At 32.2% G+C, this 27,503-nt stretch overlaps 4 protein-coding genes across 6 annotated transcripts; 2 read left to right on the plus strand and 2 right to left on the minus strand.

Annotated features, from left to right (window-relative positions):
* Window positions 1–3,214: 3,214 nt before the first annotated feature.
* On the plus strand, window positions 3,215–7,431 carry LOC134721695 (uncharacterized). 2 transcript variants are annotated; one of them, XM_063584862.1, is made up of 2 exons: window positions 3,215–3,297; window positions 4,816–7,431. In XM_063584862.1, exon 2 carries the CDS (start codon window positions 4,826–4,828, stop codon window positions 6,518–6,520), a length of 1,695 nt encoding a protein of 564 aa, XP_063440932.1. In that variant the 5' UTR covers window positions 3,215–3,297; window positions 4,816–4,825; the 3' UTR covers window positions 6,521–7,431. The 2 variants fall into 2 exon arrangements, with proteins under 2 accessions (XP_063440932.1, XP_063440933.1); XM_063584863.1 differs by having other exon boundaries at window positions 3,224–3,297; window positions 4,819–7,431.
* A 4,084-nt stretch (window positions 7,432–11,515) lies between these two features.
* On the plus strand, window positions 11,516–19,955 carry LOC134723667 (uncharacterized). Its single transcript, XM_063587224.1, has 4 exons — window positions 11,516–11,656; window positions 13,301–13,355; window positions 18,047–18,180; window positions 19,808–19,955. Exons 1-4 carry the CDS (start codon window positions 11,614–11,616, stop codon window positions 19,933–19,935), a joined length of 360 nt encoding a protein of 119 aa, XP_063443294.1. The 5' UTR covers window positions 11,516–11,613; the 3' UTR covers window positions 19,936–19,955.
* Window positions 19,956–20,825: 870 nt separating this feature from the next.
* Window positions 20,826–25,640, minus strand: LOC134721696 (uncharacterized). 2 transcript variants are annotated; one of them, XR_010107909.1, is made up of 3 exons: window positions 24,771–25,640; window positions 22,400–22,555; window positions 20,826–20,974 (listed from the first exon to the last, which is right to left on the minus strand). XR_010107909.1 is itself a non-coding variant. In XM_063584865.1 (2 exons), the coding sequence occupies exon 1, from the start codon at window positions 25,541–25,543 to the stop codon at window positions 24,773–24,775; it is 771 nt and encodes a 256-aa protein (XP_063440935.1). In that variant the 5' UTR covers window positions 25,544–25,640; the 3' UTR covers window positions 21,887–22,555; window positions 24,771–24,772. The 2 variants fall into 2 exon arrangements, 1 of the variants encoding a protein (XP_063440935.1); XM_063584865.1 differs by lacking the exon at window positions 20,826–20,974 and having other exon boundaries at window positions 21,887–22,555.
* LOC134722924 (uncharacterized) lies at window positions 20,924–24,575 on the minus strand. The gene is made up of 4 exons (XM_063586558.1): window positions 24,572–24,575; window positions 23,139–24,170; window positions 21,584–21,837; window positions 20,924–20,974 (listed from the first exon to the last, which is right to left on the minus strand). Exons 1-4 carry the CDS (start codon window positions 24,573–24,575, stop codon window positions 20,924–20,926), a joined length of 1,341 nt encoding a protein of 446 aa, XP_063442628.1.
* Window positions 25,641–27,503: the final 1,863 nt, after the last annotated feature.

Genomic DNA, 27,503 nt, shown 5'->3' on the forward strand with positions numbered 1-27,503 from the left:
TTGGTTTATAACAATGTAAAACATTTATCCAAACTATCAAAAGTCTTAAATAAACCATTAACAGAGCACGAGCATGAAATTACGTAGCTTCGTTTCGGGGGTATTTTAGTCTAGACGCCATCTAATTTATTATCGAGTGTTGACCTCTATAGTCACCCGATGACCATATAAGCGATGTATAAACATAAATATAGATATAAATAGATTAAGCAAGCTCGTGCTGTGAGATTACTAGTATTCTAGGACTTTTTTATTTCATATTATAGATGAAAAATAAATGTTAATCTTAGATTTTACCTATATAAGAATGATTTTCTGTGGATCGAATCAGTCAATCAAATGATTTGCCTTTGTTTCACTTTCAATGTTGACATACCTTTCCTTTAAATAACTTTACACATACAATTCACGTGTTATCCATCCCAAGCTGAGGGGTTAAATTGAAGTTCATATGACTACGGATTTAATGAGGTCGAAATATTCACTTGCAAGTGAATAATTGATAAACAATGTTTTTTTAAGCTTATTTTGACAAAATCAAACCATACTGGCTGCTAAAAGCTAAATCTGTCGTAAAGTTGTCAATTGTTCAGATCTTCTTTTATATATTAAAATATATTTTTTGCACTCTTTTGGTCTATTTGAAAAATTTGTTTGTGCTGTATTTAGACCCCTCTACAACGAAATTTGTTAGATGCACACGTATAAAAAATGCGGTTTTATCCAACGCAATCAAAGCATAGGTTTGAACGTTGTGTTCAATTAAGATTTTGTTTCTTTATTTTTATGTTTATATATATAAAACATTAAAATCGCCTGGTATATAAGATTTTACTGCAGTTCATTTAATTTTATAATGCAGATTGATAGAAAACATCGAACCGCAAATAATGTAACAAATTTAAATTATTTGTGAATCATCTACTTTGAATATTTTATCCAAATGATTCGATGTATAAATGTATTGATAGGTTATAGTAAAATCACAAAAATACTGAACTCCGTGGAAAATTCAAAAGGAAAGTCTCTCATCAAATGGCAAAATCAAAAGCTCAACGATTATTTATAGTGGGTTGGAGAACTGTTTTCGTTTGCAGTACCGGTATAAGTGATAATGCTCTTAAAGCATTTAAGGGTTTATGTACCATGTGTAACAGGTTATCATCAATAACATATAATTAAATTATTTTGTTGTCACTGTCAGAAAAAAATACGAAGGGCATTGTGTATAATAACATCAAGAGTAACTGATTTGGTCAGAAATCACGTCTCAGTATGTTCTAATACATTTATCCAGTTATTGTATACAGTATGAACACATTTTTTTATCAACACAAAGTTCATAACAGGGCAACACATTATAATCCATTCGTAACGAAGTAATGACTTACACATTTAACGAAGTTGAATAAGATAACTCTTTCAGTCTTGATCAAATGAACAGTGAAAGGCTCTTAGCTAGATTATACTGGTATATTAGAAAGCATTGAACAATAAATGTAGTAAATGAGTTACTTGTCAATAATGTTTTACAATTCAATTTCATACAAGCTTCATTAAAAATTAATTAAATTGAATATTCATCTGATGGGTCGTTTGTAGACGAAACACGGGTCTGGCGTACAAAACTATTAGCCTGGTATATTTGGTGAGTGTAAGCACAGTCAAATCAACAGACGTGAATGTATTGTCAAAAAATTAACAATAATAATATGTAATTGCTACTTGTATAAAATCGCGCAGTGAGTACAAAAATGCACATACAATCTTGTGTATCAGTTTTTAAATAGTATCACATTGTATTTGATTAACACTTAGAAATCAAATATTAAGACAGGAAAATATTTAATACAAAAGAAATCAAGTCATTTGATTTATATAACTATAATAAAATTGAGAATGGAAATGGGGAATGTATCAAAGAGACTATAACCCGACCATAGAAAAAACAACAGCGGAAGGTCACCAACAGGTCTTCAATGTAACGAAAAATTCCCGCAGCCGGAGGTGTCCATCGGCTGGCCCCTAAACAAATATATACTAGTTCAGTGATGATGAACGCCATACTTATTTCCAAATTGTACACCAGAAATTAAATTAAAATGATACAAGACTAACAAAGACCAGAGGCTCCTGACTTGGGACAGGCACAAAAATGCGGCGGGGTTAAACATGTTTATGAGATCTCAAACCGCTCCCTATACCTCTAGCCAATGTAGGAAAGTAAACGCATAACAATACGTACATTTAAAATTCAATTCAAGAGAAGTCCGAGTCTGATGTCAGAAGATGTAACCAAAAAAAATAAAAAAAATGACAATTATACATAAATAACAACAGACTACTAGCAGTTAACTGACATGCCAGCTATACATGTCTAAAAATATAATTCATCATATATGGTATCTATGTTCCAGACCGTATGAGTATTTGGATCGTACGCGTACGGTCTGGACCGTATGCGTACTTTTTTTTTAAAGTACGCGTACGGTCTGATTAATATTAAGAAGTTTGTCAAGTTTATTAGATACACATGTATATAACAGATCAACATATCTTATATCTCAAATTAATATAAAAAGTTTAATAGTAATTGAAATCAAAACGTAATATTTTAACTATTTGAAAACAAAATTACACTGATTTAATCTGTTAATCTCCTGTATTTAACATGTCAGTATGTTTCAATAATTGCTGCCCATTATGCTCCTTGTAATTGAAGTTATCAGAAGAAAATATAATGTTGGAGAACAATTGTTTTAGAATATTTAGGAACTTTACAAAAAATGCATATGCATAGGAACATGCATGATCAAAACTTGTTAATGTAAAACAAATATTTGGAAGCAATTCTTTGTCACCTTGGGCCAGAGTGACAAAATAAGATTCACGGATATAAAAATATTTAATTTCAATTGTTCGCTTATTTACTGAATCCATCTAATTGTAATAATAAGAATTTGTGTAACTAAAAATACAGATTATGATAAATATTTGTTTAAATTTAACCCATAAGATCCCAAAACATGTATGATCAGCTGGACCGTACACGTATACTCATACGGTCCGACCGTACGCATATGGTAGGACCGTACGAGTATACGTATACGGTCCGGACCGTACGCGTACGGTTCAAATACTCATATGGTCTGGAACATCTATATAGAGTTAGTGTTCCTTGTATTATTAAATATTTAAACTTTTTCATTTGTCACGTGATTTTATTTTATTTGCCTGTATATGCATATGTTATCAGGTTAATAGTGATTGATTGTAAAGAAATTATCGATTTCAAAGGTAAACTGTTTTAATTTTTGAAGTAAAGCTATAGCAAATAGTTGTTTAGAAGATTAATAGAATACTTTTATGAAATTGTAAAGGAAAAATATCACATTCAGTGCGTTTCAAACGCTTTTACACTTACTTCCTGGTTTACATTGAAGTTTGTTTAAAGAAACTACTTTTTTATTATTGAGTATCATATTAAGACGTCCGTTCGATTGAATCAAATTTTGCCCTATAGCACGTAATGAAATTCATAAATACCTGACGCCTTCAATTTGGTTAACATGTCCGTTCCAAAAAAAAATATAGTATAGTGCATCGTATATTCTGTATATGTTCCGGACCATATGAGTATCTGGACCATACGCGTATGGTCATGACCATATGGGTATATACTCATATAGTCCGACCATACGCGTATGGTCGGACCGTACGCGTATGGTCGGGGTAATCAACACGTTTACTTTTAAACTCTTCATTAGGTGTGACCCTTCTGATTGTTACGTCACTAAAATGTCATTTTATGTATATTAAAAAAAAATTATTTAAAAAAACAGTTTCGCACAGTTAATATTTCTTACTATTTGTAAGTACAATTATAAAAAGATGCCAAAATTAAATGAACATATTGTACAAGGAATTTTATTGTTTAAAGTAGGTGACATCACCGGCAAGGATCATGATATTTTTTAAGACATTTTAAAATTAAAATATTAAAAGTGTATGTTTCTTTATTTTTTCTATTCCTTTTTTCTATACTTCTATTTAATCTAAATTATAAGACGGTAAAATAGCATTTAAGAGCCATGAAATAGCCACTGTCTTTATCTAAATTGATCTGTGAAATTCATTTTATGATATTGGAGATCTAGAGTTTCTCAAAAACACCGTAGACACATCGGAATTGTCCGAGTCGATATCACTGCACGCAGCCAAAACAAGCAATCTCAGAAAAATGACATGTATGGTACCGTGTGAATTTCATTTTAAGTGTACAAAAGCATACACGAATACAATTAGCGATGAAAACTAAGATCAACTGACTGTGGCATCAATATTCAATGTTAATGTAGCTTTTGACATGTAAAATTAATACATTTTTTTGTAAACACATTTGTTTTTAAGATAAAGTTTATTGTATTATTTCTATTGTAAATTTGAAAAAATACCTATATGGTCCAAATACTCATATGGTCCGGCCCGTTCATAACCAAACGAGTATAATACTCATATGGTCCGACCATACGCGTACGGTCGGACCATACGCGTATGGTCGGACCATATGAGTATACGCATATGGTCATGACCATACGCGTATGGTCCAAATACTCATATGGTCCGGAACATATATACTGTTCCGTTAATATCAAATTGAAATACACCTTCACACTATCGGGATTTTTCATGTAGATAAATTTGACCATATTGTCCAATACATTGTTAAAGTATAAGTCAATGGGAAGAAATGACATCTTTGAAATAGAACTCATATATTGAAATACCATGATCATTATCTAATGTTTTATTTAGCAGGAATAGTATGGCAGAGAGTATTGCAGTTAATTGTGAACCTTGTGGGTATGATGGTTTATCAAAGTCTGCTCATTTATGGTGTAATGACTGTGGAGAAGGCTTCTGTGAAGAATGTGTCAAAGACCATAAAAGGACAAAATTACTACGATCCCACCACTTGATTTCAATAACTGACTACATGAACAACACAGAGCTGGTCAATGATGACAACTGTGAGAGTCACAAAGAGCCATTTGAATTTTTCTGCTCACAACATGACTCAATACTTTGCCTAAAATGTTTCCAAGACCATCACAGTAATTGCAAAATATCTAAGCTGTCAGAAGTTACAAAAGGATCCAAAACTTCTACTGCACTAGCAGATCTTGAAAACGAGATTCAAAGTACGAGTCAAAACTTTGATGAATGTCAAGAGAAGGAAGACAAATATACTACTGATTTGAAAGACCAAGAACAAAGTATCCGAGATGAAGTTATTGATATACGTCGCAAAATAAACAACCACTTAGACCAGTTACAGAAAACTCTTCTAAGAGATCTTGGTTTGAAATATAACAATTGCTCTACAAATGTAACCGAGTATTTTTCTGCTGTTAAGGTAAAAAATGCCGACATAAAAGCGCTACACATTCGTATTTCTAACATGAAGAAGTATGCATCTGAGAAACAAGTCTTCATTGGAATACGGCAAATAGGAAATCTATTTAATAAACATAAACAAGACATTGAGAAAAACTTACAGAGAGAGACAAAGTTCGATTTAGAATTAACAACGAATGATGTTGAAAAGTCTTTACTTTCAGACCTCAAATCATTTGGTGATATTGTCGTCCGCGAAAGTTCTGACACGTTTAAGTTCGTCGATCGTTCAAAGAAACAAGCACAACTCAACATTCTGAAACATGACTCAATCGATAGAATCAATCTGCATCTTCATCAATCGATAGAGATAACACGTCTACCAGGTCAGGCAATGTCTCTGACTCCTTGTGTTATTCTTCCTACAAAGCAGCTTGCATTTGCTGATGAAATGTATAACAGACTCGTATTTTATAACGGCGACGGGAGTTTCAGTGGTAAGATTGAAGTCGGTGAAATACTTGATCTTACGCCTATTGATAGTAATCACATAGCTGTTCTTGTCGATGGACATATTAAGATAGTGGATATCAATACAAAGAAGATAGAAAGGACTATTAATGAATGCAATGAAGCTGAATGGGGAATATACTATGGAAACGGAAAGCTGTACGTTGCGGGGGAAAGACGCATAAAGATGATTTATTTGGATGGAACTGGTTTGCAATATGTTCCTGTAAAATTGGATGGGGTTTATAATGTAGCAGTACACAATGATCAGATATTTTGTGTAAGCTTGAATACTGAAACTATTTATGCTATTGACCATGCTGGTAATCAATTATGGACATTTCATGACAATCGTTTACATAGTCAAACAATCTTTAGGTATTGTGTTTCTACTTCATTAGATGTGGATAAGCATGGTAACGTTTTCATTGTTCTACCAGACTATGATCAGGTTCTAGTAGTATCTAGTGACGGAAAACATCACCGTGATATTCTGGACAAATCAAATAATCTTAATGGTCCAAACGGGATTTCTTATTGTCGAGAAACTGACCAACTGTTAGTTTGTAACATAAGCAACGAAGTTGCGTCAATTTATGACAACATAATTTGATTGCATTTAAAGTGATTACATCTATTTATGTAATCTTTTGTTATCGTCACAGTCAACTGCAACAATCTGTAGGGACACAATTGTTTTTGAGTCTACCGCAAATTCATGTTATGAAATATCTAAGTGCAAATTTCTGGACAAAAAATACTTTATACGACTTCCTCTCGTATCATTTAAACAGAATGATTTGTATTTTAAATTATTAACCATACATGTAAGGGAATTTTCTTAAATTTAGAAAGTTTTTTTTTAGTTCCTTATTTAGTTTAGGGTAAAAGGCCATGAGACAGCAATCCTACAATAAGAATAACAAAAAATAGTGGAAGGGAAATATAGTCCACAACACTACACAATTGTAATTAAAACTTGTCAATTAAAAAAAACCCATCAGAACAATTAACTTTTAAAATAAGACATAACATTATAAATGCTATGGGTTATGACACACACCAACGTTGTTCATTTGGATTTCATTCTAAGAGATATGGTACGTGAAGGAAAAAGATACCCAATCAGCCTTACCTTTATAAATTCATTTTTTTCCCAATAAAATAGTTGACTGTAATGTGAAGATGTTCTTACAGACACAAATGTAAAAACAGCAAAATATAATGTTTTATTACAGTATAAGAGGTATACGAGAGAGAATACTTTATATGTAGAAAAAAATACAACAATAAATATTTGAGATAAGAATTTACTTTAATGTAACAAATGAATATTCAAACAAATCCAATAATTTTACATTTGTACCTACGAAATTTGAGAAGATGTTTCGAACTGATTTAGTTAGGACGTTATTTTATTTAACTTGATTATAGGTAATACAGGAGGCAAATTGACTCATGTTATTTTGTGGTTTAGGTTGTAAGTAGCTGTGTATTTGGAAATAAAGCAAGTCAAATTAATCAGTCATATGTTTTATAATTTTTTTTTATTTTCAAACAAATCTTTGGATATTTTCCAAATAAACTGGCCAAAGAGAGACAATTTTAATCACATCTAATCCAGCTTATTTGAAAAACGCATTAATTCATTTCTTGTCAGTATAATTTTATTACACCAATACAAAAGGACCTGGAAGGTTAAAATTAACAGACTTATAACCTTTTCTACATAATTGAAAACGCATTTGCATTTTTAGAAGTATAAAATATGAATATGTGTAATGTCATGCATCCCAAAATTTTCGATTCAAACTGAAAAATAAGGCTTGTATTTATTTCCTATCAATGTTTCGTTGATGGAGTTATGATGCGTATACGGAAGATTTGTTATAGGATTATACACCGTGTAGAACGCCACATACGGAGTGCCAGCTATGTTTGACACGGGTTTACAATTTCGAAGCGAAGTAAGTAAGTATCAAAATTTCTTTTTTTAGAATTCTTAGTACCATATAATGTATTGCACGAAAGAAACGGAAACCCAATCTATTACCTGCATGCAGAAGCAGTCGTTTTCAGTGCTCTGTTTCCTCAAACACCTCTCCCTAGTTTTCAATGTTGCAAATGTTGAGGCTTCATATGCAAATTTCTGGACAAAAAATACTTTATTCGACTTCTTTTTGTCCGTTTCTGTGTGTGTTGCGCTTCGGTGTTGTGTCATTGTTCTCCTTATATTTAATGCATTTCCCTCGGTTTTGTTTGTTACCCCGATTTTGTTTTTTGTCCATGGATTTATGAGTTTTGAACATCGTATACTACTATTGCCTTTATTCCTCTCGTATCATTTAAATAGAATTGAATTCCTATCATGGAATTTAACCAAGTACCAACTTCTTACTTAGAATTAATTGGTTTTAAACTAGTTTTTCATCAAAATATAAAGTGTCGCTCGGGATGTCAGATTTTGCGTCCCAAGGGGTACAGGCTTTATCTGATACTTTTTAGTTCAAACACATCTATTTTATTGTGATAACACATTACAAACTGAAGGTACTTAATTCCAGACATGGTATCGGGAAACAAGCATGATTTCTTTGATACGAGGTGTTATAGGTTATGCCAAGAGCCCGCCAAACGCCAGAAATTGGGTCTGCAGGTGACAATTGGCGTTATCGAAAGTTGTGTTTGTGATTAGTGGATGACAGGCGCAATTGTTTCAGCTAACGGAATAAAATTAACGGTACCAATTTTCTTGCGCCAGATGCGCATTTCGACAATACATGTCTCTTCAGTGATGCTCGTGGTCAAAATATTTTGAACTTGTGGGAAATGGCCTTTCTTGTATAAACTCGTTTCTCTCTAGTTCGAGTGATATATTTGGAACACAATCACAGTATTTGAATGAACGCACAGTAGACATCTGGTATCAAGGAAACCATGTCAGCCTCATAGAACATAATACAATGAGTCAACGTTAAAACCAAGATACCTAAAGCAGAGGTCAGAATTTGGGATATCAAGGTCCATGGCGATGAAGTCTGATAGTATCTTTTGGCTTTGAACTGGAAAAATAGTTCCTGCGTCTTGGGAATCGACCATTCCGCGTTCACACAAGTTTTCTGTAATGTGTCCAATACGTTTTGGTCCTTCCATAAAATATAAAAATTTACCATGAAAAAAATCTGTAGCCAGTTTTCCAAAACCTCGAATTTGTATTCTTCTTGACATATATCTGAACGCCTTCAGGCTAGAAAAAAAGAAAAATGCATAAAGGATATTCCTCTTCTTTTACCAATTACATAAAAGATAGAAAATCAGCAGCCAGATTAAGTTTTTAAAGATTTTGAATCTCTGTTAAGGAATTGTTAAGAATAGAAGTGTCATTGTCTTCATGTATCCTTGAAGCTGTATTGTCATTCTGTGTTAAAGATGCCGCTGAATGTTTCATTGGAGAGGGTTATCGAGTTCGTTTTTGAATGAGTGCTTTTTGCGGCATGCACGAGAGATTTTGAGAGGAACTGTGTGATGAACTTTGATGGAGTTTGACTGTTGGTGGTTTCTGGCAAATCTTTATGGAGGTATTGTCTGTGATTCTCCTCCATGTTTCGGTGCATTGCGCCACAGCCTTGACTTTGTCCGACCATGATGGTAACTGAAAAGGAAAAGAAATCATTTTCCAGCTTCAAAACAAAATATTTGTAGTAATTTTTTACTTTTTATGAAATAAAAAGCACATGTCTTATAACACTAAAAAAGGCAAAATGAAGTACCTTCAGTATGTAATGTGTTATAACAATAAAGTGGAAATATTTGAACTAAAAAGTATCAGATAAAGACCGATTTATATGCAAATTTATTCAATTTTCTATTCAAAGCCCCTACCCCTTGAGACGCAAAATCTGACACCCCGAGCGAAAATTTATATTTTGATGAAAAACAAGTTTAAAACCAATTAATTTTTAGTAAGAAGTTGGTACTTGGTAAAATTACATGATATAAATTAAATTCTATTTAAATGATCCGGGAGGTAGTCGTATAAAGTATTTTTTTTATCAAGAAATTTGCATATGAAGCCTCAAAATCTGCAACACGGAAATCTAGGGAGAGGTATTTGAGGAAACAGAGCACTGAAAACGACTGCTTCTGCTTGCAGGAAATAAATTATGTTCCGTTTCTTCCGTGCAATACATTATATGGTACTAAGAATTCTAAAAAAAACCTTTTCTTCCGTGCAATACATTATATGGTACTAAGAATTCTAAAAAAAAACAATTTTGGTACTTGAACTTACTTTGATAGTCTTTCTCCGCTTCGAAATTGCCATACCCTGTCAAACACTCTGCAGGTTGCGTTCTACACGGTGTTTTAAGTGATTAAATTAAACTCATTTCTTCAAATATTGTACAGAACACTGGTGGTTTTCGTGGAATTTCTATTTCACAGTTGATCTTGGATTTGCACCTTTTCTCGGTACCGCAAACCCGTCTCATTTCATCGATTAGAACATTATGACGGGAGCAAAATGCGGCGATAAAACTACCTACTACGCCGTAGCATTGGATTTCATTTAAGTTCTTGGTTTGATTCGTTTTGTATAATTTTTATAACGGAACGTCTTGTTATGTGTTTGTCTGTTCGTCGTGTTTATATGTGGGTATGGTGTCGTCAGTTTTTATTGAACGTTAGATGTTCGAATTGTCTCCTTTGTATTTTTCTCTTTCTATAAACGCTATGTCAATACTTTCTCAAAATTAACTGAAATCTTTTATTTCTACAATAAATCTACAAAAAGTAATACTATTACCTTAAAGAAATCACCCAAAAAGATATACTGAAAGACACTTAGAACAGAAAAAACTTGATAAGAATGCAGTCAATTACATTGTATTAAAACACACAAAGTGACACACAAAAAACCCACACACATGATATATTTTGAAAAGAAACACAAAAATGGACACTCGTATCACAGAAACATGTGAAAAAAGTATATCATGTGGAAATGATTTTTTTCTAGTTTTCCTGGACTTACCTATTACAGAAATTTTCTCGCTGTTCTTGCAGCTGTTAATATTTATGTCTAAAACTGAGCCAATAGTTCTCAGTGCTTATTACTGTAAACCACAACTAATTAGGTTATGTTTTACCAATTATATTACAGGTTTTGTATGCCCCATGACAGTGAAATCATTCTTAATAAAATCGAAATCAGCTTGGACTTTAGTAGACACGAAGGACTTAAATCTATTTGAAGGCATTGCGTATTTTCTTTTTTACTGTGAATGGAAATGTTAATAACATTTATTTGTCTAGTAAAATTAAACAATTAGAATGATCAAGACAGGCCCCAGTGTGATCTTATTAGTGAGTTAATGGTACCATAAGTGAACAACTTTATTATTAATGATCGATAAATACCTTAATCAGACGGACCATCAAATTTAACCAATTCGTGGCCTCAAAAGTTTAAATACTTATTTCAACTTCTGTCATTATATGGTTCAAATGTATATACAGTTGTTCTTCGACAATAATGTTAAAGATTTAAATCTATAATTAAAATATACATATCCACAAAAAAATAAATGATAATATCAAAGCAAGACGAATCATACAGATACTTTATAAATATATGACATTTGTAAAGAAGTCGTGATTCAATATGGAAGACTCTAAATAACTGGTACCTTTTCTACATATTGTAATATGTTATATATTTTTTTAGGATGGTTATTTCTATTTCATTTAGGTATGTATACAGGTTTTAAGTGATTTTTTCTGTGTATTGTAAGTGAAGGAGGTTAGGGAAAGACCATTTCATTTTCTTAGTAGAAAGAGGGAGACAAGACATGAACAAGTGGATATCATGGGCCTATTCAGAACTAAAACGACATAATCTTGCCTAGAAAGTATACGTATCAATATTCTGAAAAATTATAATAGTAGGACATTATTGTGCATAAGTGTGAAAAGGAATAAGCCGTCATAACAACAGATGAAAATGCACACTTCGCCCAAAAAACGTCTCATGTTTTCGGCGAGAAGAAAAACACTTATCATCGCCTTAGTGTATTCACGGTGATGTATAGTAAAAATATAAGAACTTCAATTAAACTAATAAAAAATAAACAAGATCTATAAAAGAAGCATCTGATTAACAATACTTTTCCTAATGATAATACAAATTTGTTTGTTTATTTTAGTTAGTAGATAGAAATAGGAAGATGTGGTGTGATAGTTAGTGCAGGACATGACGGCCTTTAAGATTTTTACTTTTGGTTGCTGTCTCATTTTAACTTACTGCTTCTTTTGTCCATAGCACAGTCATTGTAATTAAATAAAAAAAAATCAGTTTGCGGGTTTGTACAGATGTGGTAGATACGTCTGTGTGAATATTAAGTAAAGGGAAGGTATTGTTAGAATACTGTCTCATTGATTTAGTCTAGCTTTATTTATTTGATAAAAAGGAAAATAATCTTAAGTCGAATTAGAAAGCAATAAAAGAAGGCCACATCTTTGGCAACTAGTTTGGCATTTATAGACATTAAAAGAAGGTTAACTGTAAAATCCTTAGTGTTTCGAAAAATTCAAAGTTTTGTAAACAGGAAATTTAAAAAAAAATTACCACATTATTGATATTCATGTCAACCCCAATGTGTTGACTACTGGGCTAGTGATACCCTCGGGGACGAAACGTCCACTAGCAGTGGCATCGACCCAGTGGTGTAAAAGTTATCAAAGGTACCAGGATTATAATTTAGTACAGCAGACGCGCGTTTCGTCTACATGAGACTCATCAGTGACGCTCATATCAAAATATTTATAAAGCCAAATAAGTAAAAAGTTGGATAGCATTGAGGACCCAAAAGTTCCAAAAAGTTGTGCCAAATACGGCTAAGTTAATCTATGCCTGGGATAAGAAAATCCTTAGTGTTTCGAAAAATTCAAAGTTTTGTAAACAGGAAATTTGAAAAAATGACCACAATATTGATATTCCTGTCAACACTGGAGTGTTGACTACTGGGCTGGTGATACCCGCGGGGACGAAACGTCCACCAGCAGTGGCATCAACCCAGTGGTGTAAAAGTTATCAAAGGTACCATGATTATAATTTAGTACGCCAGACGCGCGTTTCGTCTACATAAGACTCATCAGCGATGCCCATATCAAAATATTTATAAAGCCAAATAAGTAAAAAGTTGGAGAGCATAATTGATAGAAAGTGATGAAAAAGATTAACCAATTTTGAAGAATTTATTTAATATTTATAAAAAAGAAAAGACAAGAGACATTGAATACCAATTGAAAAATTTACCGACTTGAGTTAATATATACACATGTGTTGATATTTGATTTCCTTTGCATTTCATTGAAGTTAGCTTACACATTTCAGGTAGTACAGGTGTGAAGGCAGCCTCTTCAACTGCTCAACAAGATGTCGATTATGTGTAAGTTACTTATAAAAATACCAAATGAGAAAGACTATCTAAAAGTTCCCAATTTAAGTCATTTTTAATCACGTGTTAAATAATTAAACTTCAAAACATGAGACATGCAAGTGATTGTATAGTAGTTCAATAAAAAAATGTTTTTCAAATTGTCCAGTGAATTTGTATATAAAATTGGCTACCTTAATAATGTTTCTACCGCTATTGATATCCAAACTTTATTCAGTATATATATAATTTATGTAAGCGGTTATAATCAAGACAATTCTCAAATATCTTTCTTTCTATTTTCGTCCAAACGCACCATTAAGCAACATCTTATGACATGATAACATGTTGTTAATAATACATTATATCACTTACATTTACATCAAGGTAATAATAAATCTAATTGTCAGGACCTATTTTAAAAGCGGAAATACACTGAAGCTTGAAAACATGTCGTGGATAAGGACAGAAATTATGCCTTGTAAAGTATCTTTAATATGCAGAGAGCGTCCGACTCTTCGTATTCGAGAAATAGGATTTTAGGTCTTAATTTAGTCCGGACGTAATTGCGTATTTAAACATCTGGCACATCCTTTCCATAAGCATTGGTTTAATCAGCAATCGGGTAAGAAAATTCCAGGACTGTCTTAATTTTTATACCTCCGAAAAACCGAGTCAATATCAAGGGATAACATATGATTTATTATGTATAAAAAAAAAAAATTTAGTTAAATTAATTGGAAGGTATGGTTTCATATTGACCATGTGTGATGCGAATCGAGTTATTGGAAACATATTGTAATGGACAACAGGAAGGCGATTAGAGTTCATACTATCCCTTTGCACAAAAAGGCGTCTGGGGACTTGTTAACCTTGTATTAAGTGGAATAGAATAAATTTAAACAAAACACATGAATATCTTTTGTTTTTAGATTTGTATATGTGACAAAGATTGTTATTAACAGACTCGCAAAATACATTCAACTATCAATAATTACATCTGGCATAATGCCTGCATGATACGTCATGATCTTTTTAGTGTATTATCTGATAACTTAAAGGGTGATTGCATATAGATATACATACACGTCAAACGAAAGAAGTACTATTGGCAATACTTACTTTTAATGAATTTAAATATTATCTTGATTACACAGTCAAGATTTAGTCTGTTAATTACCTTGCTCTTCAATGTTACATATGTTTTTTGCTTATAATAATTGAATGTGATTATATTTTTATTCATTTCACTGTGTAATTCTGTTTCTTGAATATTCTTTTTGAGAATGTAGTCAGTATTGTTTTGTTTAGTGATTAAGATTATAACACAATGTATCCTTAATTTTGACATTTACCTATCAAGTCTATTTATTTTATTTACAAATTGTTGACAATTTAATAGAATCTTATACGACTGCCAAACAAGTGAGAGATTTAGTTAGCCATTAAACGAGGTTTAAGGTAGATAAGGTGTCTTTCTCTCTCTTTGATTTGGAAATATCATAAAGTAAGTTCTAGATCTTTATTAGAATGTGCAAATTTTTAGAGTAGTAGGTAATTCATGCGTAAGAACTTCCCCTTTGATATAGAAAATGACATGTTCTTATGGTTGTATTTTACAAAAAAACAGAAAACTTTTCTTTGATCAATTTCCCCCCCCCCCCCCCCACTTTTCCACATAAGGAAAGGCAACTCAAATGCAAGGGCAGATAATTCAGATTAAGGTTCTTTTTAAAACAGAATGTGTTAGGAATTTACCTATTTTATCAGCAAGAAAACGGGTCCGGTGACCCCATTGTTTCTTTTTCTTAACTGAAAACATACTATTAAAGCAATCTTCTCATATGTTATCTCCAAATTCTATGGTGTAGATTACGCGTTATTGCAGAAAATTGGGCTTTCAATGCATAATCTATACAACATTTGTCAATTTTGATCACCGTATATCGTAAAAGACAAATTCGTTGTAATATTGTATTTAAAAAGCATGATATAAACTACTTTTTTTGTAAATTATTAAAATTTCTATGGATTATAATTTAGACACCCCTTCTACCTTAATCCGTCTCTTTCTACATCAGAGATTGCCTGTATACATTAAAACAAATATAGCAGTTGTTACCAATTTGTTTGATGAATTCAGCTTTTGATTTTGTCATTTGATTAGGGTCTCAATTTCTATACCTCCGAAAAACCGAGTCAATAGCAAGGGATAAGAAATGTTTGGTTCTGTATAAATAAAAATAAAATTGAGTTAAATTAATTGGAAAGTATGGTTTCATATTGACCATGTGTGATGCGAATCGAGTTATTGAAAGCATATTGTAATGGACACAGGAAGGCGATAAGAGTTCATACTAGCCCTGTGCACAAAAAGGCGTCTGTGGACTTGTTAACCTTGTATTAAGTAGAATAGAATAAATTTAAACAAAACACATGTATATCTTTTGATTTTAGATTTGTATATGTGACAAAAGATTGTAATAACCAGACTCGCAAAATACATTCAACTATCAATAATTACATCTGGCATAATGCCTGTATGATACGTCATGATCTTTTTAGTGTATTATCTGATAACGTAAAGGGTGATTGCATTCCGTAAAATAAATTATTTAAATTTTTAAATTTGTCAATTTGTCAAACGAGGTTATACTAGATATGCATACATGTCAAACGAAGGAAGTAATATTGGCAATACTTACTTTAATGAATTTAAATATAATCTTGATTACACAGTCAAGATTTAGTCTGTTAATTACCTTGCTCTTCAATGTTACATATGTTTTTTGCTTATAATAATTGAATGTGATTACATTTTTATTCATTTCACTGTGTAATTTGTTTTTCATGAATATTCTTTTTGAGAATGTAGTCAGTATTGTTTTCTTTAGTGATTAAGATTAAAACACAATGTGCCCTTAATTTTGACATTTTTACCTATCAAGTCTGTTTATTTTATTCACAAATTGTTGTCAATTTAATAGAATCTTATACGACTGTCAAACTAGTGAGAGGTTTAGTTAGCCAATAAACGAGGTTTTAGGTAGATAAGGTGTCTTCCTCTATCTTTGATTTGGAAATACCACAAAGCAAGTTCTAGATCTTTAATAGAATGTGCAAATTTTTAGAGTAGTAGGTAATTCATGTGTAAGATTTTCCCCTTTGATATATAAAATGACATGTTCTTATGGTTGTATTTTACAAAAAAACAGAAAACTTTTGTTTGATCAATTTTTTTCCCAACTTTGCCACATCAGGGGAGGCAACTCAAATGCAAAGGCAAATAATTCAGATTAAGGTACTAATTATAACAGAATGTGTTAGGAATTTACCTATTTTATCAGCAAGAAAACGGGTCCGGTGACCCCATTGTTTCTTTTTCTTAACTGAAAACATACTATTAAAGCAATCTTCTCATATGTTATCTCAAAATTCTATGGTGTAGATTACGCGTTATTGCAGAAAATTGGGTTTTCAATGCATAATCTATACAACATTTGTCAATTTCGATCACCGTATATCGTAATAGACCCTTGCGTTGTATTATTGTATTTAAAAGCATGATATAAACTACGTTTTTGCAAATTATTAAAATTTCTATGGATTATAATTTAGACACCCCATCTACCTTAATCCGTCTTTTTCTACATCAGAGATTGCCTGTATACGTTAAAAAAAATGGCAGTTGTTTCCCATTTGTTTGATGAGTTCAGCTTTTGATTTTGTCATTTGATTAGGGTCTTTCCGATATGAACGTTCCTCGGAGTTCGATCTTTTTGTTATATTACTTTTCTTCTTATCCAATGTACATGTATCAAGTATTTGTATTGTAAATCCTAGCATGTATCAGAAAAATACAAAACGATGTAATTTGTCTTTAAAATATCAAATAGCTGTATCTTATGTTGTACTAAACACATCTGAAGTGTATGACGTAGTATAAAGTTCTTAACCCAAATAAATAAGATATAATGAATAAAGCATGCGAAATTGGAAAAAAAAATACAAAATATTTATTTAGGCCCGTCTTGGATTCAGTTGTTCGAGTTGATTACAATTTTGTTTCACAAACCACAAAGGTTTCATTTCACAAGTTGCGAACTTATACTTTGAGCTTAAATGTGGCTGTTTTTACTGCACATTATTCGTTTATAAAGAAAACTAATAAGGATGTCCTTAAAATTATCTTTGTTTCATTGTTTATTACAATAACATTAAAAACTATTGTCCACAACATATTTTGATAACAAAATAAATATAGTGTATAAGGCTTTCTAAAAGTTGTGTTCTTCTTAAAAAGAGCGACATATGGTATGTTATTCGTGTAATATTTTGTAGATATTGAAATAAGTTGTTATGTTTTAAGATTTAAATTATTTTACTCTTTATTCCTCATTTTTCTTGTTTATTTTTTTTGCTGATCAAATTTTACCAATACAATATGAATAGTTAAAAATATCTTCCACAGAACAATTGATCAGAAGTTTTGTTTCAGAAATGCGCGTGTAGATACTTTACATGACGACTTCTTTATTTTTTTTTTAAAGTGAATCAACCATACTGGTATTTATCCCTTTTACTATTGTATTAGATCAGAAATTTTAATTGTCTATACAAGAAGTGGTAAGCATTTTTAGAAATTATTGATACAAGGCATTCATCTCTTTGAAAGATTTTGAAGAGGGATTTTTATTTTTCAGGGTTACAATTATTATTGCCTCCATAGCAGGTGGAATGGTTCTCATGGTGATTGTTATTTTAATTGTACGATGTGTATGTTTGAAGTGTAAAAAGACACCTGTCCGAAATATACGAGCACGTGGTCCGCCATCATGTACGTATTTTCAGAATTGCCGCAAAAATGTATTTATCTACTTTTACTTATTAAATGATTTCATTCGTATAATTCGCATGTTTGACAAAAGGGACAAGAACTAATACTAATATCCAAACAATTGAAATTGCAGGAAGGATAATGTGTTCAAATAAAACTAAATTGAAATATACAATCCAAACAATAAAGGCATCGCATCATTTGCTTGCAAGTATTCCTTTGTGTATTTTGAACAACGCCATGGGAAAATACGAAAAACAACTAAAGGACAAACAACAATACACATAATCTAAATAAGAAAACTTAAGACTGAGCGTTAACAATCCCACTATAACTGGGGTGATATCATGTGCTCTGGAAAGGTAATTAGATCCTGCTCCATATGGTATCGTATAGATTTTTATGTAAATAAAAACACGTTTATAAGTCGTATTTGGTAGGCTTCATTCGAGGACAAACAGGACTGAGAAGTAAAGACTGATAAAACATAAATGTTGTCATCTGAAATATTCTATAACGATCATCCAATTCGTGATAGCGTCCGTAAAGTTTTGGAAGTGATGATTTTAATTCTTCGCTTGAAATTGTTGGTTAACTAGCAAATGTTCAATACTATTGACAGAGAAAATATACTTAGAGTGTATGTTCTATAAAAGATCTTATGGTGGGCGAGATGATAATTTTAAAATTAAATTCGTCTCGTTTGACATAGATTCTGATAATTAATTAGGTGACCGTGTATGTACAATTCGAGGTATACGTTTGGAAATGAGGCAGAGGAAGCCGTGCCTGTTGGTTTGCTCTCTAAAATACACCTGTATGCTATGTTAGAATTTACTTTACATATGCAATATCTGTGTAAATTTTAGTCTAACTCAACGCCAAGCATTCTCATATCAAATATGATCGCTTCGACAAAAAAGTTACTTTAACAACGTCTCATAAAAAAAGCAAAACGCAAATAAATCATCTAGTAGAAAGCAGTAGCTTAAAAATAAAAAGTCTACACATCAAACAAACGGAATCCATACATTTTTGTTAGAAAACACACATTACAAAGTTATTATTATTACAAAAAAAGTATATAGCACAATACTGCAATCGTGGCTTATCCATTTATGTTAAATTCTTAGTATAACATGAAAGGATATATGTTGCTTTTCGTTTCATGTACAATGTGTTTTTTGAATAATTTTACAAACACTTTATCGTTTTTTCCATCTATGGAGTAAAATCATACGAAAAGCAGAGGCAAAAGTAAAAGTAAAAGATACAACAATCAATCCTTTTAAGTAAAGATAATAAAAATAGACAAAAAGCTGAAAACAACAATTTAATGCAACACTATAAAAACTGTTGTACATATCCGTTTGAAAAGTAATTATTAAATAGAAAAGATGTGGTATGATTGCCAATGAGACAACTCTCTATAAGAGACCAAATGAGACAGAAATTAACAACTATAGGTCAAAGTACAGCCTTCAACAATCCGCAAAGCCCATACCACATAGTCATCTATAAAAGGCCCAAAAATGATAATGTAAAACAATTCAAACGAGAAAGCTAACGGTCTAATTTATGTACACAAAATGAACACGGTAATGTTAATCTTATTTATACATTACAGATGACGACACCAGACGTCCTTACAGACTTCCTGATCCACCGGCGTATTCACCTCGAAACTATAACTATCCATCTCATCCGCCACCAGCATACGAAACACATATATCTCTTCCGGGAGTAACGGAATAGTCGATACAGTAACTTATTAACACAATGTTGTCGTTGATTACAGTTTACAGAGACATTTCCATGTTGGTTAAGTCTTAATAGAACATTCAGTTGCATTGAAGTAACGTACTAGAAATTGTAAACTCTCTGCATATTTTTGTTTGTTGTCATTAAAAAAACCCAAAGAATTTAGAAAAACTAATACAATGTCTATGTACAGATGAAAAGCACTACAAAAAATGTCATTCGATACTGATTACAAACAGAAAAAAGACCGTATAGAATTTGTTTCTAAATCAGAAATTGCATATACCATGTCAGGAATATGACAGTTGTTATACTATCGTTTGATATATTTGAGATTTTGATTTTGTCATTTAATAACAGACTTTCTGTTTAGAATTTTCCTCGGAATTCGGTATTTTTGTGATTTTTTTTTTTTTTGGCGAAAAGATACACGTTCTTCCGTTATTCTTTATATAATTACAAATAACACTTTACTTGTCTTTTCCGATGTGAAATATATAAATAAAAAAACGTAAAACGATTAATTTTTTATCAAAAATTCAAAGACATAATTTTTAACTTACATTTAGTTGTGTATGAAATATTGCAACAGTTTATACTTAATTATTTCAAACATAAATCACTACTGAAAAACTATTAACATTGTCATAACCATTATCTAAAGAAACAGCAGTTGCTTTGTCTTTGAAATTGTATTGTTAGTTTAAAAAACTAAATAAAATGATAACATTGTTTTCCCTTATCATATCTGTCCAACAGATATGTAAAATGATGTCAGGATATAAAGTCAATCATTAAAAATAACACTTATATTATAATTCGCCAACTCAAACGAATATAAATTATTTAATAAATAAAACAACACATAAATAGGATAAGTGTGCCTACAGCTGTAGCAGCCTTTAATATTACATTACATTCAATTTCATTCTCAAAACTAAAGTCCTTCACTTTAAATTCAGGCACACTACCATCAGTCCAATCATACAATAGCACAGTTATATACAGTAACAGTAACACAATCAAAAACTATCTACAAAAGAGGAAAAATTCATATTAATATAATGTACTAATGCATATACTCCTATTAACGATAACCATCTCATAAAAGGGGTGGGTGGGTGGGTAAACATAATAACGAATGCTGCTACGTCGTACTATAGGCAAACTTCGAATAACTTAATTTTCTCAAGCTACCCCCTTAAGTAATACTTAATCATGCTTTTCACGAAAATCATGAGGGCATATACCCGTAAAACCGGCAGTACGGGTATATGCCATCCAATCAAATAGAACGTAAACACACACCATGTGCTTGATATAAACACACACACGTGTTTATAGTAAACAATCACTTGACCGTTACAACGTCATGTGACTTAATACCTTTAATAAATATATTTATATTCTAATTCGCCAACTCAAACGAATATAAATTATTTAATAAATAAAACAACACATAAATAGGATAAGTGTGCCTACAGCTGTAGCAGCCTTTCGAAAGACAAAGAAAGCAAAAAATGCAAGTAGATGTGAGATGTGAACATAGAGTGATACATATACAATGTATAAAGTATATTTATGAAAATTATATTCCCAAACTTTTAGACACTGTCAGTTTTTCTTTTATATTTTCTCTTACATAGCCATCTTTGGCTTTATCTGAAGCCCATCTACCATGCTTCTTGAATAATCTATCCTGAATGCCAGCTGATGCAGCTGCAGTAGCTCCACCTGATCTCAAGCTATGTAATCCAAATTTGGACTTATCTAAACCGATAGATTCAAGAGCTGATAATATAATTTCTCTTACTCTAGTATATGATAAAGGTTTAAGACCTCTCAGTTTATAAGACTTAGATTTTTTACATAAATACATTGATCTAAATATATAATCTGAAGATAAAGCGTCAATATTAGATAATAATAAATATTTCTCCAACATACTAACAGGACATGTTTGTGTATCTGTTCTAGCAATTAAAACCTGTGTGCCTTCTCTATAATGATCAGTTTTGCTTTTCGTTATGAGCAAAGAGACATGTGAATCACTAAATTTTATATCAGATCTTTTTAAATTTACCATTTCAGAAAACCTTAAGAACCCTGCATAGCTTATAAGACACATACAACAAATTCTAATTTCTATAAGATTGTTACATTCTTGACCATATTTAATAACAATTTTCTTTAAAATATCTGGTGTAATTGGTTCTTTTTTTATTTACAATAGCATGTCCGATCTTTCTATGAGCTCCTTCTTTAACCGATATACACAACTGTGAATAACACGGGTTTGGATAGCCTGCTAGTTTATGAGCCCAGCTTATGGAATAATATGCTTCTTCAACCTTAGCATACGAATTAAATGTCTTTGACAGGTGTATTAAGTACAATGAAACATAAAAATCTGAAGCTGGTAAAGGTTTAACATTTAAATAGTTATTACACCACTTACAGAAATTGTTAAATGCATATGAATATTTTCTTTTGGTATTCTCGGCCTTCGAACGCAGACAGAACTCAGGTAGGCAATTAGATAAAGATGTCAAATCTTGGTCGACTGGCTTAGGCAAGGATTTCCATATTCCACATGAAAAAATATCTGAAAAACGTGCATATGAAATAGAAATATAATCTACTATACAACAAGCTTACAATATAATTAAATGACCTTGCCATATTTATTTTTCATACTGGCCATGTCAATGAGACCTTGCCTATTAAATTTGGCCTTGTCATCAACAAACGACCTTGCCAATAAATTTGGCCTTGTCTTTACTATGCGACCTTGCTCAACAGCCTTGTCGTCAATTCTTACGTGAACTCAGCGTTCAATCTAATAGCTAAAACACTAGAAACGAATTCAGAAGATCCCAACAAGGACTTATTATTCATACCATGAATAAAAATGTTCTGATTTGGTTGAAATTCTAAAACATCAATTACATATGGTTGCAAATGCGAACCTCTTTTAAAAATCATTGTCCAAAATGACGAGGAAGGCCACTTTGGAACGATCAAAGTGCCTCTAGCTTTACATAAAATCAAATGTTTAATTGCTCTACAGACAACAGAAATTGGAGGAACAATCCAATTAACTTCATTGTTCCAATTTTGCGTGAACGCATCAACTGCTTCAACACCTGGATTCCAGAACTTAGAATTAAACCTGGGTAATTTTTTATTTAAATTACTCGCAAATCTGTCCACAGTATGCGGACCCCACATATCATCTATAAATTTAAAAAATTCTATGCTTGTTCCCCAGTCTTCTATATCAATCATTTTTGAAATATAATCAGCTTTAGTATTTTCAGATCTTGGGATCCAAACAACTTCTAACGTAATATTCAATTCAGAACACAACTTAAAAATATTCATAGCTATCTCTTGTAAATGTACTTTTGAACTTCCTTTCTGAACAATGAAAACACAGTTATTGTTATCTGTATGCCATTTAACACATTTATTTCTTAAACGGTTTTTAAAAGACATCAATGCTAACAAAATAGCTTGAAGTTCTCTCCAAGTAGAACTCTGTATAGACTCTTGTAAAGTCCACATCTGATGAAAAATATTAGAGTCAATATCTATCGAGTAAGCACCAGCAGCTACATTACTTGCATCAGAGTATACAACCACGTGGGGAAAAGAATAACCTGCTAAATGTTTTCTGTTCAATCTTAGAATGTTATTCAGCCAAAATGTGAGCTCATTGAATACACAATCGGGACATTCCAATTTTAAATTTAAATCCCACTTTACCCTGCTTTCAATAGCCCAGTGTAAATAACGGGTCATTAAACTAGTTATGTTACCCATGACTGGACACATAGAAATTACCTTTCCAGTTACCTGAGCCAATTTACGTGCTGTGAAATAAGGAAAGTTATTCAAAACATCAACCAATGATGCTAGTGTATTTTCAATCCGTCTATCTGATATACTAATTGAAAAATCAGACGAATTCCAAACTAAACCTAACCACTCTAAACATTGGACTGGTTCAAAAATAGATTTTTCCCTGTTAATAAGAAACCCTGCTTCTAACAAAGACGTTTTTACAAAAGATGAACATTCGGAAGCTTCTTGTTTATTTTTACCCATTCCAAGTCCATCATCTAAGTAAAGCACAATATCTACGCCGTTTTCTCGCCAGTATTTTACGATTGGACGTAAACATTTAGTGAATAGATATGGAGCAGACGAAAGACCAAAGGCTAAAACTGTAAAACAGTAAAATTTATTGTTCCAGCAAAGTCCTAAATATGTTTGTTGTTTAGTACATACGTCATAATGAAAATAACCAGACTTAAGATCAAACTTAAATAGATAGCAATCTTTTGTGAAATAGTTTAAAGCCACTTTCCAGTCTTCAAATTTAATTCTTTCTTTTTTAATAAAAACATTCAGTTCACTCAAATCCAAAATCAGACGTTTTTTGCCCGAACTTTGAACTGCAACACTAAGCGGATTTACAACAAAAGGTTGAAATGGAGTTTCAATAACACATCCGATATCAAGTAATTCTGAAATTGCTTCATTTACAAATTTAGAATGGACATTAGCAGATTTGTTATTCTTAAATGACATAGATATAGGAGTCTGCAAAAAAGGAATAACATACCCATTTTTGATAGTATTTAAAACAAACTCATTAGCACCTATATGTTTCCAAAATTGTATATGCTTGCGTAAGCTATATTTCACCCCTTTAGCAACAGATGAAATATCAATATTATCAAAATATTTTGCATGTGACATAAACAGTTCAAACTGTCCGTAAAGATTACGTTCATCTAAAAAAGTAGTATAAAAATACTTATCATTAATTCTGTTGCCTTGTTGTCCCTGAGACACCTGGTTTTGTACTGAATAAGAGGGGGCACTGAGTTCGCCAGTGACCAAGCTGGTTGCAGTTGTAACAGATGTCCTGAGATGACGGTTCCCTCCGTCTGCCGGTCCGAAAGGGCGGCTGTTGGTAGTTGTTTTGTCTAGCGTTATGTTGATTAGGCATAGGTGCAGAAGGAGCAGAAGCAGTAGCTGTAGCGGTTCTATAAGGATGAGGTCTTTTCTTTTCCTTGATACTCCTGATGGCACGGGTTTCTGCAGAACGAATGCGCTTCTCGTCTTCTGAGTCGGAGGCAAGGTCGTCGCTTTCATATTCACGGACGGTTTTCCATCCTGCAGGAGATTTGTCTGCAATGCGGATGAGTTTATTTCGCTTCTTAACCTTAAGGATAGCTCCAGATACCAATTTAAGACAAGCTGCATCTTCATCAGGAATACGCTTCTGGAGCTTAACGAGGTCGGCCATGATTTCACAATTAAAGATGAATTGTATCTGGTTGCCCTCACCTTTGAGTTTAACTGAAACTTCCTGCTTGAGTTTGGTAGCAAAATTCTCGTTGCCAACTGCCAAATCTTTGTGTAGAGTAGCGATCTTCCCATCAAGATAGGTTTTAAACAGAGAGAAAGTATCCACCAAGTCGTTATTCCCAGTATTATGTGCAGAAATACCATCACGCAACGAATGTACACTAGTACCAGCTGGCAAAGATTCATGGTCGGAATCTAGAAGTTTCTCGGAGTCAGACATACCACAATAACGAATGCTGCTACGTCGTACTATAGGCAAACTTCGAATAACTTAATTTTCTCAAGCTACCCCCTTAAGTAATACTTAATCATGCTTTTCACGAAAATCATGAGGGCATATAACCGTAAAACCGGCAGTACGGGTATATGCCATCCAATCAAATAGAACGTAAACACACACCATGTGCTTGATATAAACACACACACGTGTTTATAGTAAACAATCACTTGACCGTTACAACGTCATGTGACTTAATACCTTTAATAAATATATCTATTCAATATATAAAAATGAATACTTTTATCGATTTCATGTTTTAAGTACAACATGATTTAAATCTGAAAAAGGACATTTTACTTACAAGAGAGGAATAGTATAGAAAATACACTAGCTATTATCAGATCATTTACTTTTCTTGGGTCTGTCTTCTGCATACATTTACCCTTCCAATTGTCTTGTCATTGTGCTGCAGAGTAGAAGTACGATGGCATGCATTTAGACTAAAGGGCACATCAGCATAGACATTATCGGGGTCGTTTCTGCATTTCATGTTACTTATTTGTAAACCGCGCCATTTGTTGCACTTAAGTGTTTTTGTTGTTTCATTTGTTTCCTCTTATAGTTGATGTGTTTCCCTCGGTTTTAGTTTGTAACCCGGATTTGTTTTTTTCTCAATCGATTTTCGAACAGCGATATACTATTGTTGCCTTTATTTGGATACAACACAATACGATACTTCGATACCCATCTTAATCAAACATATTCAAAGTGGTCAGTTTATTTATGATGACGTCTACAAAAATTTTAAACTTAAGAGAAAAATTTACACTTTTACAAATAACATCACTTGGTTCACCAACTTCATATTTCGTAGTAGCCCTATATATATTTGATCCCATACTTCCAAGAATAAAATTATTATGAGGACGAACTCTCAAAATCTAATTTTTAATCACAGTATGAGAGATGTATAAGATAGCAATATCGATATATCAGTCATATGTTTGTATTTTATCTTTATCAACAATAAGAAACATGTTCGAATAAAAAACGTGTTCACAGGATTTTTATATCTATTTTATTTTGCATTAAACATTAAAATACATGAAATTTGAAAGAAGCGTCAACGTAGTCGTCCATCGTAGGCCAATTACACATGTAAATAAACTCATCATAGATACCAGGACTAAATTTTTTATAGACGCCAGACGCAAGACGTTGTCCAGCAGTCCTAATATGAAATGACTTTAGACAGATCACAACATTTAGAGTATTTTTGACCGGTTAGATTTTCTCTTTTTGAAACAGTTTTCAGGTATAGTGACAAAACTAGAAGGTTATCCTTATATAAAGGCAACAGTAGTATACCGCTGTTCAAGTTATGCTATCCATTTAGCCGTGTCGGTCGTATTAGTTGACGGATTATCGGCATTTTTTAAAAACTAGATACAACCAGAGTGTGGCCAGTTGTAGTCTCATATTGGCCAAGTAGTTGCAGGGGAGAAGGTCATTGTAACGGACGACAGATACGACGGATGATGGCGTAATAAGAATAGCTCATATTATCCTTAGCGTTATGTTGGCTAATAGAAAGGAGGAGAAAAAAAGACATCTGCTCATGAAATAATATATATGAAAAAACATAATCTTTCTTGTATTCATGTCGAAAGACGATTGTCAGAAAAAAAGTGACCGCTGAGTTAATTAATGCTTATCAACGTAGAGTGATTAATGAACAAACGACGAACTTAATTCTATTTTAAGATTTTTGTACTTTAAGGAAACAGAAACCTGATAAGCCTGATTTTGAGTAATCCGTTTTTTTAGTAAAAAAGTTTACTGTGATTTGAAGATGCTGTTACAGATGAAAACGTAAAAACGAAAACAATCTAAGTTTCAAGTCCAATGTTGGCCCAATCGTTGGATATTTTCCCGATAAACTGGCCAAAGAGGGACAATT

Source organism: Mytilus trossulus, chromosome 6 (genome assembly GCF_036588685.1).
Source record: "Mytilus trossulus isolate FHL-02 chromosome 6, PNRI_Mtr1.1.1.hap1, whole genome shotgun sequence".
NCBI lineage: Eukaryota > Metazoa > Mollusca > Bivalvia > Mytilida > Mytilidae > Mytilus > Mytilus trossulus.

Excerpts from the sequence above, each read along its gene's own strand:
- LOC134721695 (XM_063584862.1), top strand. The coding sequence starts at position 4,826 with ATGGCAGAGAGTATTGCAGTTAATTGTGAACCTTGTGGGTATGATGGT.
- LOC134723667 (XM_063587224.1), top strand. The coding sequence starts at position 11,614 with ATGTTATATATTTTTTTAGGATGGTTATTTCTATTTCATTTAG. Across the intron at positions 11,657-13,300 it reads GTTATTTCTATTTCATTTAG|GTAGTACAGGTGTGAAGGCA; the intron begins GTATGTATACAG and ends TACACATTTCAG. Across the intron at positions 13,356-18,046 it reads CAACAAGATGTCGATTATGT|GGTTACAATTATTATTGCCT; the intron begins GTAAGTTACTTA and ends TTTATTTTTCAG.
- LOC134721696 (XM_063584865.1), bottom strand. The coding sequence starts at position 25,543 with ATGTCTGACTCCGAGAAACTTCTAGATTCCGACCATGAATCTTTGCCA.
- LOC134722924 (XM_063586558.1), bottom strand. Across the intron at positions 21,838-23,138 it reads TACTGTGGACAGATTTGCGA|ATTATATATTTAGATCAATG; the intron begins GTAATTTAAATA and ends CTTTATCTTCAG. Across the intron at positions 20,975-21,583 it reads ATAAAGCCAAAGATGGCTAT|ATAGTTTTTGATTGTGTTAC; the intron begins GTAAGAGAAAAT and ends CCTCTTTTGTAG.